The sequence below is a fragment of the Cicer arietinum genome, chromosome 8 (assembly GCF_000331145.2).
Source record: "Cicer arietinum cultivar CDC Frontier isolate Library 1 chromosome 8, Cicar.CDCFrontier_v2.0, whole genome shotgun sequence".
In the NCBI taxonomy this organism is placed as follows: Eukaryota; Viridiplantae; Streptophyta; class Magnoliopsida; order Fabales; family Fabaceae; genus Cicer; species Cicer arietinum.
This window is the reverse complement of record NC_021167.2, coordinates 20,508,095-20,522,005: the sequence shown is the minus strand read 5'-3', so window position 1 is coordinate 20,522,005 and position 13,911 is coordinate 20,508,095. Positions and strand designations below refer to the sequence as shown.

The window sequence follows — 13,911 nt, the reverse complement described above, 5'->3', positions numbered from 1 at the left end:
TCGCACACATTAGTATTTATCTAAAAATTATTAGGGATTTTTTTTTCAGTGATAAATTAATCAGTAATTATTAGTTTTAATTGCAATTTTACTTTTTTATTTTTACCAATTCATAGAATTGATTTTTTATTTATTATAAATTTATATAAGATTTTTTAACTAAAAAATTGTGATTTGATATATTTTAAATGATATCGTATAATCTCATTTTGTATAGCCATCTAGATGAATTATATATTTATATATTATTAGCTAAATTAAAAAATGAATAATTTTAAAAATTGTAATTGAAATTTTTAGAGAATTATTTTTGTAACTTTATGGATATTAATTATTTAAAATCATCTTATAATATATCGCAGATTTACAATGTCATATCATAATTTTTTTATCTAAAAAAATCGTGACATGAAAACAATAAGTATTTAAAATAGGAGATTAAAATTGCTATTATACAAAACTATTATTTAAAGTATTTCAAATGATTCTTTTATCCCAAATTTATTTCATAGTACTTTCGTTGAAATACAACTCGAAAAAAGAATTCCATTTTTCTACACAAATAAAAATAAAAAATGCTTATTGATTGAATGATTTGGCTAATTAAAAAAGATATAATATGCGATTCAAAAAAGAAAAAACAGAATCTTTTACTAACGTGATATTTTTAATATATATTTTCTAAAGGAATTTTTTTTAGATTTTCTTTTGTCTGCGTTAAAATATTTAGCATTAATGTCGTAATGAATTTATTTAACTTTTCTAGCAACTAATACTTATTTATTTAACTCTTGATATGATGAAAAATTAAATCTTAAAATAAGATATGTATTTTCATAATTTAAATGCTGATTGATTGAATGATTTGACAAATTGAATACTTGTTGGAAATATTAGAAATTGATCATCTTTCTTATAACTCTACAGAAAAATATTCAATTTGTTTGGAGGAATTTTGTAATAGTTTAAAGTTAGAAATTGTTTCTATAAAATGCTCACATTTTTTTCATAAAAATTGTATTGTGCCATGGATTAAAAGGTGCCCTGATAGTTCATCTTTTTATACTTATCCGTTATGTCGGCGTCAAATAATATAAAGAGATAAAGAAATATCAAAAGTATTTCTTGCACAAAGAAATATTATATTTGTTTGTATTTGATTTTGTAATTGACTTGTTTAGTGGCTTTTATGCTTTCTATTAATGAAAGAAGATCTTAGTAGTGTTATTAGTTCTCCCATGAGTGGTACAAGTGCAAGTGACATCCTAACTCTCACTGCTGCAGCTGCAACATGTAATCATTTTTATTATTTTCAATCATACTTTTTTTGTATATTGAGTCTATTACATGTGTTTTTATATAAACTTTTTCTATGGTAACTTCCCCATGTGTTTTTTTAATATTGTGTCTTCTTTTGAGTCTTTTTATACCCAATATGAAATTAAGAGTTGTTTCATTGTTTGAGGTGAGTGTACAAGTCAGGGATAATGAAGATCATAGTGTTATTATAAGTATTGAGAACCTGCTCAAACACTTCAAGAGATGAAGTTGCAGTTTTCCACTGATTTTATCTGTTTACTTTGCTAGTGACCTAGTGCTACCGCTGCATTACACAACATATAGAGATAGTTTTCAACTGATTATAATTATTTGGATTTTTATTATTGAATAAAAGAAATATTGTATTTGGCATTTTTTTTGTATTTGTAATTGCTATGTTTGTTTATTTTATTATTTTGAATGGTTTTTATATTATGGGGTGTACTTTTATTGGTGTGAAGGCAAACTAGTAATGTGCACAAGATTGTGAAGGCAAACTAGAATGAGATTGTAGTTTTATTTGTAATATTGAGTACTTATAAATATTACTTAAATATATTATATTTTTTAGTTATATACGGTGAAATGGTTAATGCTTTTAAATGATTTTGGTGTATGAATTATTTAGATATTGAAATTAAATTAAAAAATTGTTTTTATTGTTCTTTTGGATATTAAAGTAATGAAAAAAAAAAATAGTAATATTTAGAAACTGAATTAGTGACCAAATATTTTATAAATATAATAATTTGTCACAAATTTCATCTCTAAATCAGTCGCTAATGATAAAGCAAATTAATTTAAAGTGGTTGCTAAATCAGTCTCAAACTTTAGTCACTAATTCAGTCTCAAAAATTGGTCACAAAATCGGTCACAAAATTCAGTCACTAAATCAGTAACTAAATTCGGTCGCTAAATCAGTCACTAAATTCGGTCGTTAATTTGGTCGCAACAGTTAGCGACTAGCAATTTAGCTACTGATTTAAATTGGTCACTAAATCGGTCGCTATTTGATTTAGTGACCGAAAAATTGGTCTCTAAAAGCGTTTTTTCTAGTAGTGTGTTTTATTATTACTTGCAACGATTCAGTACACTTGTTGAAACACTATCAACTTCATAGGTATTAATTATTTAAAATTATCTTATCATATATCGCAGAGTTTAAAATATATCGTATAAAAAATTTTTGTCTAAAAAACTCGTGGAATAAACCAAGACTATAAGAATTTAAAATAGCAGACTAAAACTACTATTATACAAAAATATTATTTAAAGTATTTCAAATTATTTTTTTAAGTCAAATTTATTTTGTAGTACTTTTGTTGAAATACAACTAGAAAAAAGAATTTCATTTTTCTACACAAATAAAAACAAAAAATGCTTATTGATTGAATGATTTGGCTAATTAAAAAAGATATAATATGCGATTCTAAAAATAAAAATAAAAGAATCTTTTACTAACGGGGTAGTTTTAATATATATTTTCCAAAGGAATTTTGTTTAGATTTTCTTTTGTCTCCGTTAAAATATTTAGCGTTAATGTTGTAATGAATATTTATATAATTTTTCTAACAACTAATAATTATTTATTTAACTCTTGATAGGATGAAAAATTAAATCTTAAAATAAGATAGGTACTTTCAAAAATTAAATGCTGATTGATTGAATAATTTGGCTAATTAAAAAAGATATGCGATTCTCAAAAAGAAAAAAACAAATCTTTTACTAACGGGATATTTTTAATGTATATTTTCCAAGGGAATTTTGTTTAGTTTTTTTTTTTTTGCGGAGGTAAAATATTAAGCGTTAATGTCTTGATAAGATGAAAATTAAATCTTAAAATAAGATATGTATTTTCAAAGATAATTGTATGAAATCTTATTAAAGATATAGCAACAAAATTAAACCTTCTAATTTTTACACTCTATAGTCTATATATAGAAACAATGTATACCAAAGAAAAACCACAACAGCTTGCTATTAACACTTGATCACTTAGAGTCACAAACTCATAACATTTGATCACAATCGTTTCCTTCTTTCATGGAGTCCTTTTTCTACACTCTTCATGTAAGTCATGTCCATGATTCAATTCTTGCCATGTATCAACATATTCCTTATTTGAGTAATAATTTCTACATTGATTTTGATTACACCAACACAATTATAGAACCTAATGCTAGAAACACCGTATCTCTATCTACAATTACAATGAAAAACATATTTGTTGTTCCTCGTGAAATCTTATGTAATTGTATGGAGAGGGATCATATCGTTGCTTTATACCGTATCTTTTCTTCCGTGCCTACTTACTTAATAGATTCAATTCTACCCAAAGTGGAACAATGTGCTAGACAAGTTGTTGCAAACAACGATGCATTAAAGATGAATTTGTCGCTTCGCGTTACCACAAAACAAAGGGCAGAGCAAATTGAAGACTTGTTGGAAATATTAGAAATTGATCATCCTTCTTATCACTCTACAGAAAAATGTTCAATTTGTTTGGAGGAATATTGTAATAGTTTAAAATTAGAAATTGTTTCCACAAAATGCTCACATTTTTTTCATAAAAATTGTATTGTGCCATGGATTAAAAGGTGCACTGATAGTTCATCTTCTTATACTTGTCCGTTGTGTCGACGTTAAATATTATAAAGAGATAAAGAAATATCAAAAGTATTTTTCTTAGGGCATGGCTTTGTTTGTATTTGATTTTGTAATTGACTTGTTTAGTGGCTTTTATGCTTCCTATATATGAAAAAAATATTTTTTTTGACTCATCGAAATTATATTGATATAACAATTGTTTACTTTTAAGTCATAACGATGTCTTTAGCAACAAAAAAAATTCGTAAAAAGATGATTTTTCTTTTAAAAAAATATTTAGTAATAATTTGTTATATATCAAACTGTCAAATTTAATCATAATTACGTAGCCTAATTGTTCAATTGTGCCTTTGCGTATGTGTCTTTGTGCAAGTATTAAAAACATAGGTATTAAATCTCTTTAAGTGTAACTTAACTATGGCAACGATTTTATTGTAGACCTCATTAAAAACACAAGAGTTCCATAAATATTTTTTGTTTATTCAAATAACGATATTTATTCATATAAATTAATAAAATATAACGATTCAGAATAATTTAATACTGATTTGACAAAACTAAAAATGATTAACTTGCGAATATATTCAAAACACTCAAGTCAATACCATAAAACACAAAATATTTAAAAATTTGACAAAATTAAAATGAACGGAATATTCATTCTTATGAATCTACAACATTGAAGTAATTAATTGAATTTTTCTTTGTTGGATTAAAGTTAATCTATCAATTTAAATAAAATAAAAACCGCAATAAAATTTGAAGGAATTTTATACTAGTTTAAAGTTAAAAATTGTTTCCACAAAGTGCTTACATTTTTTTCATAAAAATCATACTGTACCATGGATTGAAGAAATAAGCATTATCTTTGCATATTGATTATGTTTTTATATTTTTCAAAGAAATAAAAGACTATTTGCCTTTATAACAATTTTTTTTGTTAGTCAATGAACATAAAAGACTTTATACCAATGAGACATTAATTACCTTCTAATTACCATAATAGTTCTCGTATTAATAATTAATTATTTTTATGTTTAATATAAAATGTTAGGAAAGAGAAAAAAACCAATGTCGAAAGAATGAAAAACATTACTTGTGTTAGCTCAACTGGTTTATCTAAAGGATTGAAAAAATGGAGTCTAAATATTGGGGTTCAACTAAACTCAACTCAAGTGAGGGCGATGTATTGGTGGATGTGAACGACACTAAGAGCATCTCCAACGATAGTCAAATAAGTTTGTCCGCCATTAGCGTGTAGTTATGTAACATTCAATTTTTGACGAGTTCAGTGTTGGAATTGTGTCAAGCTGTCATCACGGTGCTCTCAAGAAAGAACGGTACTTTGATAATTTAATAATAATAATAAAATTTTAAATGTTACCTTTTTTTATTAATTTATTAATAATAATAAATTTATTATCGTAGTTGGTCATATTTAATAAACCCATGTTGAGTTCACCGTTGTAGTAAATATTGAATGAGTTACTTCAAGATGATGTGGCACAGTAGACCCTATCTAATGAACTCATATTGAATTCACCGTTGGAGATGTTCTAAGCTTAAAATTTGGATAAAAGGAAGAAGAAGAGAGAGAAGTAGTGGATGGAGTAGTGGCCACATGACTGAGAGTTAGTATTTTCCCCTAATAACAAATAAGTACGGGGAGTGGGGGAAAATGTGACATTCATCAATGGGGAGTGGGGGAAAATGTGACATTCATCAGTGTTTATTACCTTAGCAGTTAGGTAGTGAGAGAAAAGTTTTCTCCCTATCGAGGAGCTTTTGCTCTAGTTTTCTCATTGTAATCAATTTCATATTTCCATTATAATTAAAATACTCTTCCATTGTTTTTCAAAATACCTAAATACTTTTTCAACCTCGAATTTTAGAATAAAGTTGATATCATTACTATAAAAATTAAAACTTGTAGCTTCAAAATTTAAGATTGAAACTTTGTTCATAAAGTGAATATTTCTCTTTCAATCATTTTTATATACAAAGTTTGAACCCTTATATATGTATTTTTATATGAACTATTATGAAAGTCGTGAAGTTTGAAACTTTGTTTCTCAAAGTTAAATTACTTCATAAATATTGAGTATTTAATTTTAATGACTAAAATATTTTAGTTCAATCTATAAAAGTGGAAACTTTGTTTTCACATAAATCCAAAGGATAAAACCTTAACACCTTAACAAAAGTTTGAACTCTTTTTCTATATATATACAAACCACTCGATTAAAATCCATTTTACTCATCAACATCTTAAAAAAAAATATTTTCAAATTCAAATATAGTTTAAAACACCTTAAATAATCAAGGACGACAACACATTTGGTTTTAAACTTTAAACGACTCAAAATTTTAATTTATACTACTATTAAAATCACAAGAGAACTTTTTCCTAACTTCTTTAAAGTTCATAAAATCTCTACCACTCAAATAATTTTGAATTAAAACAAACCACAACAATTTCCACTTTATTTCAAAACATATTCCCAAAAATTTGCCATGATCTTTTAGTTCCTGTCTTTTTTTCTTAAAAATTTCAACCAATAAACATAAAATATTTAGAGTTCTCCCTACTGCTAACTCAATGTCAACAATATCAATTTATTTTCGAGACTCAATAAGCTAATTGTATAAACATAGGAAATTATAAAATTTGTTTCAAAGTTACATTACCGAAGAAAACTAATCATTTTTTTTTATCAATCACTCACTTACTTTAAAATCCTCATTTCACAACTTTAAATTTATTTTTTTAAATTACATCACTTTGGTCTCCAAAAACCTAACGTCTAATTTGAGGTTTTCATTTCTATTCTTGCTCATTAAACATTCCACCTCATCAATTTCATATTAGTTAAAACACATAATAAAATCAATAAAATATCCATCCTCCACATCTTAGAGTTCATGGTTTCAAGAGGTAAGGTTTTTCTTGTCTTTCTAAATGATAATGATAACAACAAAAAATGTAAGATTAAAGCACTAACACACAAACATAAACACACACCTAACAAGCCTATGTCTAAAGTAGAATAAGGAGAGGAAAATGTAAAACTCACCACTTCAAACATATCAATAGATTCTCCTAATACTCCTCCACTTTTGACTTAGAGTTTCATCAAAATTTCACAAGGTTTCCAAGCATCAATACAAGTAAAATAAATATTATAGTCTATATATAAAGATTTTGGTGTCATTCAGAGTTTGTCAAAATTTAAACAATGGATATATCTTATCCATTTTCAAAATTCTCAATAGAGAATTATATTTTTTTTAAAAAAATTCAACAATGTCAAGACATTTACATAGTCATTTAATATCAAGAAAACATCCGAAGAATTTTTTATAGATTAATTTGCTAGCTAGACACACTTACAAATTTTTTACAAGCAACAAACAATGAAAACGGTAAATGGACAAAATAATAAACAACAAAAGACACAACTAGACAATAAGCCCTAATTTTTTCTATAAATAAGTTATGGGTCTTACATTACTACTCTCCAAAAAGAAGTTTTGTCATCGAAACTTAAAGTAAGAGTAACAACCCACATTAGATTTGTACTTAAACTCAACATCTATGATACAACTTGTTTCACCAGACCTAAGCGAAGAATGTGTCGTCTATCCCTTTTCATAGGGTGCTAAATAACTCTATACACTACCATAGCGGATAAGACTCACCCGTTTCATACAAAATGAGTTTGTCTACTATCAACAAGAGATTTGAGATAATCAGTTCAAATTTGTCAATAGGTAGCCAACAACAACGATGATGACTTAGACCATCTTATCTTACTGTAATAACGCTCCCTACGACTTGCACTTAAGATTATCCTGAGGCACAAGCGGTTTAACAATGTCCTCATGGTCCACTGAGTTTACCTTATTTTCCTATCACTTTGATTCTATCGACGAAGTACAATTGCCCAAAATATGTCACATAGCCTCATATAACCACTTGGTACGAAACATCCATTAGGTACCAAAGTGAAATACTAAGTATGGCACCAACATAGTGAGCATAAAACAATCATTATTTTCGAGAACTCCCTAATTTTCCTATTGCCCACAAACCCTCGATCTTCTTTAGTTGCATAACTATGTCAATCTGTGTTCTTATCAATATGTTGTTCTAATTATAACTTAAATAATTTCATCCCAACATTAGGTTGGTGATCCAAGTTTCCTCAAATATTTTCGAGAACATGCCAAAACTATGCCAGTTACAAAATGTTAGTGGATAGTTATGAAATAATTTATACTATAATATAAAGCTAACTTGTCACTGTAAATCTTAAATCAACTAATAAAATATTAATAAATTGGTATTTATGTGTGTTGGTTATTGATTTAGTTTTAAATTTATCCTTTTGATATTTTCAACGAATTATTATTTTAAAATGAGTCATTTTTAGATATTTCAACAAACACATAAATACAAACTTGAAACAAACTAAAACGACACAACAAGACAAAATTCATCTCTATCTTAATTTGTATATATCATAGGTATACATTTAACTTTTTTGTTCGGTCTTGTTATTTTAATTTAATTCCATATTTTTATTAATAATTTTTGGATATAATGGATCTTCTCCACAAAATTTTTACCCAATAGTTCTTCAATATGTCCTAAGATTTTTCTTCTTGGTTCAAAATTTATTGTCTACAAGAAAACTATTATTTGTAACTACCTACGCAATTAAAATTTTGTGGTTGCCAAAACCTTCATAAATTTACTTTGTGACCATATTTGTATTCGCCTAAGTCTTTACAAAACTTAACAACATATTTTGTTGTAGAAAAAACTCTCACAAAGTTGGTGACCTCTTCTATAATTTTTTATATCTTGTCAATTACAAACACAATTTTCAGATAACTCTATTTCTGGTATATCACAACAAAACACATTTTTACCTATAAGTTATTCAAAAATATTATATTGGTCCTTTAACATTTTTTTTTCTTTTTTGTATAAAATTAGTTCTATATGTTTGTAAAAGTTATAATGTTAAACTATTTTTCGTCCTAACCTCATTACAATCATGTTTATTTAGATATTTTTAAAATTGTACTATGAGCTTTGTTATTAACCATATAAAGAACAACATAATAATTTTTCATGTGATTTCATGACATAGATTGACAGAATTTCACGTTTAATTTTAAGAATCCTAAAATGTATCTCACTTGTATTCTCTATTGTTTAATTATTTTTCTCAAATTTGATTGATGGTTTATGTTCTTATGATTATTGAAATCAAAACTCCTTCAAAATTATTCGAGTTTATTGAAAAAATTGGAGAATTTTCAATTTTCAATTTTCAATTTTCAATTTTGCTAGTTTTAAATTAGGATCATTAGTGTAAACATTTACATACATATAATACAAATTTTATACACACAAAAAAGATAATTGACTAACTTCTTAAAAAAACAAAAGATAGAATTTGCGTGTAAAACTTCTATTTATTTTATTGTTATACTCGTATTATTTCCTTGTGATCTAAAAGAGTTTCTAGTTGCTGAAGAATTTCTCTAATTTTATTTGTGAAGTTGAAGATGTAAGTTCTGGTTTGCCTATGTTTAGTATTTTAATAATAACTGAAAGAACATTTGCCCATTTAAATTATTCTTTTTGGAATAGAAACTAGGCTCATTTCTCTACATTTTGAATATGGACTTTACAAAAATTTAATTAATGTTGATATGTTAAAATAGAAGACAAGCTAACCAAATAGAAGTTGTCCCTTACTACACCTCTGAAGTCTTTTTTCGTAGAAATTGAAACTCGTGACTTACTGTTTGTTAAATTAAATACTCTTTTTAAAAACTATACATCCTAAGCTTTCTAGAGAGTATTCATTTGCTAATTCTTGACATTGTTTGCCACATGAATAAAATCGGCGAATATTATGTTAAAGTGTAGATATTTACTATTTGAAACATAAACTAGAAACTATGGTATGAGTGGTTTGATTTTAAAATAATTTTGAATTTAGGAAATAGAATGATGAATGAATACCTTAAGAGTATTATGGATTTTATATGTGGTATTGATATTTATTTTGGAAAATTATTTTCATTGAAAACTTAAAGATTATTTATAACTAGTTATTACAAAGAATTCAAATCAATTATTTAGTGTGTAAACTTTAGGGAACCTTAAAATCTTAAGTAGGATTTGGAATAGATGAGTGGTTAATTAATTTGTGAATGTATAAAGTATGCAAAACCAAGACCGCTCATATGGTAAGGGCATCATTCTATTGGCTTTCCTACGTGAATGAAGGTGTTATATATTTACTGCAATGTCATTTATGTTTTGTTTGTGTTGTGTTGCAAGGACATGCCTTACATGAATTGCATGCTCTCATTTATTTAAATCTGTATTGCATTGTCTGGTTATGTTGATTAATATGATGAGGTTACCAATTGTGTGGCTGTCTCTAAACCAAGCGGGTTTAGGACAAGTCAAAAATAAAACTCAAATACTCTCTGTGGATAGTCCTACTTAGTTTATTAACAAATGTTAAAGTATTCATGCATACATGGTAGGTTCGAATCTAGATATGAGTACATGGTGACAATCCCTTGTAAGAGTTGCGTGTCTTAGAAAAATACCTAAGTGAGGCACTAGATATGAAACTCCAAGTGGGAGTATTGAGTCATCCAAGCGAGATGTGTCCAAGCGGGACCATTTGTCTCTGTGGAGGTGTTGGAAATTATGGGATCATATGTATTGGCATGTAGACTAACAAAGACAAACATGTGCATCTTAGTTGTTGGTTAATTGTGTTAATGTACTGTACTTGTTTAATTGATTATTTGTTGTTAATGTAGTGTTTTTAATAATATTAACTTAGGAGCTAGGGTAGAATAGGAAAATAATAGTATTAACAAGTCCAAGTTTCAAACAATGAACCCACCACCTTTCTCTTTTTCTTTTTCTCACAGGTACACTTAACCAATAAAAAACCTCCATTTTATTTCACCACCGACTGTACCTTCCTTTCCACCAACAAATCCCACTTTCTCAATAAACATTATGAACACAATCAACACCAAATATTGTTTATCATTTCCATCAAATCCTCCATTTCTCCTTATTTTCTTCAAAATCCCCCAAAAACATCAGCTTATTTAACACCATCAGACCTACCCAACAACCTTGCATGTGGGGTTCAACCTCTTTAGCTTCTATAATCAAACAAGATCAATGAAGTAGAAAAGGAATAAACCCACAAAAAGGGGAATTTCGAGTTGAAGCAGAAAACACAACTTGAAGAGGAATCAGAACTATTGCGATAGTCCTTCTTCAACTATATGAGTTTTAAAAGATGTTAGTTATTTACCTCAAATTATTTTAGCATGAGGGGTGTGGGTTAAGTTAGCTGAAAATTTTCCTTTGACTTATGAAATTGTTGTTGGGAATAAAAAGATTGGAAAAATTTATATGAAGTGAGGAAGTGGAACTTTTAAGTGTATAGGTGTTTTGAATTTGCACCCAAATAGTTTTAAATTGACATGCATATTGTTTGTTTGTTTGCTGATTGATTGTTGCGTTAGTAGTTTAGGAAATCTCATAATTCTAAGAACAAAATTATAGTGCAAGGTGTGAATCCTGCCCTTAAAGGCAATTACACATGCTTGGATGTTTTCCACCCTTGCTAATGTGTTTTGTCTTTGATGGTTGTATCTATTCCTACCTATGATTGATCGTTCTAAAAATTCTATGTATTTTTGCCTATGGTGGTTTTCTTCATTTCTACCTCTAGTGGTTTTCTCCATTTTGCCTCTAGTGGTTTTCTTCTTCTTCATCTGTCTCTTTATCTATTTTTTATTCCTCTAACTCTAATCACTATTCATCTTCCTCTGGACATGTATCTTTTGATACTTCCTTTGGACGTGTATCCTCTAATACTTCATCTAGACGTGTATCCTATGATACTTCCTCTAGATATGTATCCTCTGATACTTCCTCTAAACGGGTATCCTCTAATACTTCCTCTCGATGCATATCCTCTAATACTTCCTCTAGACGCGTATCCTCTAATACTTCCTCTAGACGTGTATCCTTTAATACTTTATCTGGACATGTATCATCTAATACTTTGTCTAGACGCGTATCCTTGGATACTTCCTCTAGACGTGTATCCTCTTATCACTATTAATTCATCTACCTCTAACTCTGATCATTATTCATAATCCTCTAACCATGTTACCTCTGGTCCATGTATCCTCTAACCACGTTCCATCTAGTTAGAGTTTTCCTTTAGTCATGTCGCCTCTGATCTGTTTACTTCACAAATCATTGCATATGGTTCGAAGTTCTTCCTCTAGTTCCAACATCGAATTAGGGACTTGGGATTAAATTCTCACAGATTTAGTATATTGCTAAGTTGTTTATAATTGTTGTGGATGAAGGATGCATTGCATACATGACACAATAAAGACTTGCATTGAATTAAGATGGATGTCGTACCCGAGGAGATGTATAACTTACGATATTATTGAAAGACATAACATGATAGTTAACTAGCCTGAGAAGGTGACCTTTGAATTAAGGAGATCCCATAATAGAGTTGGAAGTGGTTCGACGTGTGTATTGTAAGTTCACTAGTGGCTTAAAATCTAGGTGAAGGAATTGTTAAGGCAATAAGAACAATGTTTAGGTTATGTTCGGTTTAGAGCATTAAGTGTGAATTTCATGATAGTTATTGTCATAAGACCAAATTGCTTTAAGGATATATGATAGTCTTCAAATGGTTTATAGTACGTTGATAATAATTATTTGGGTTGAAGTAAGGCAATGGGTAGTTGGTAGTGATGTGAGTTGGCAGGGTTATGAACAATGAAAATAATGTTCTTCGAATGAAATTGATCAGTTGTTGCAAGAATAAACATGTTCAATTCCAAATTGGTTGGAGAGATTTTCATGACAACTTACAATAAGATTTCTAGAATACCTGATGAAATATTGAGGTGTATGTGGACGTGGGATAGACATAAATTTCAAGATTGGATGCTAGAAAAGTGACATGGCTAATGCTTGATTTTACAAGAAAGGCTATAAATAAACTCTACAAAATAAAATTCACAAATAACAAAATTGTTCAAAATTGTATAACTTTGTACAACTTTGAATAATTATTTAAAATTGTACAAAATTGTTTAAAGTTGTTCAAAAAGTTGTAGTATATATCAAAGTTGTAGTTTATATATATATATATATGAACTTAATCTTGCCTTATTTTAGTCATGATTAGATCTTAATATTCTATAATGTAAGGAAAAAGTATATGCTGATGGGAAATTCAACAACAAATATAATAACAACTCTAACAGAGCAATATGCAGCGGATAATCAATTTCCCAAACTTGCAAGAATCTGTGAGGAGCAATCAACAAATAATCACAGCAACTAAAATCACCAATCACAAATGACACAATAATTTTAACGTGGAAAAACCTTCTCAATGTGAGAAGTAAACAACCACGGGACCAAGCCAGTAATAAAGCTCCACTATGATCAAAATATGGGTACAAAGAGTTTCTAATATGGCACAAATTCGTGCTCAGTAACCAGCCAAAAACAGCAAGGTAACTAGCACAACAATCAGCCAACACAATGAGAAAACAAACATGAAATTGAGAAAAAAAGTTCAGCAAAAAAACCAGAAAAACTGCTGCTGTCCGAGTCCAATTTCTCCCACCTCAGACCTCTGATCGACGATCCAAACGGTCAGAATGAAGTACCACGAGTCACGAACCTGCTGTCCAAATTTCAGCCCGATCCGACGGTGAACGAAGGAGAAATCGCGAATCTAGTGCAGCTGCTCTGTTTTATGCGAAAATAGGGTTTGCTCTTCCTCTCTCACTTTTCTCTTTTGTCTTTCTCTCTGAATTCAGCTCTTTCACGCCCATTAATCTGACCTCTCTCCACTTGGTTAAGTGAGACACATG

General features: G+C 28.4%; 1 protein-coding gene across 1 annotated transcript; it reads left to right on the top strand.

Annotated features, from left to right (window-relative positions):
• The first annotated feature begins 3,363 nt into the window (after positions 1-3,363).
• Positions 3,364-3,966, top strand: LOC101497612 (uncharacterized). The gene has a single exon (XM_004516275.2). The coding sequence runs from the start codon at positions 3,364-3,366 to the stop codon at positions 3,964-3,966; it is 603 nt and encodes a 200-aa protein (XP_004516332.2).
• Positions 3,967-13,911: the final 9,945 nt, after the last annotated feature.

Excerpts from the sequence above, each read along its gene's own strand:
- LOC101497612 (XM_004516275.2), top strand. The coding sequence starts at position 3,364 with ATGGAGTCCTTTTTCTACACTCTTCATGTAAGTCATGTCCATGATTCA.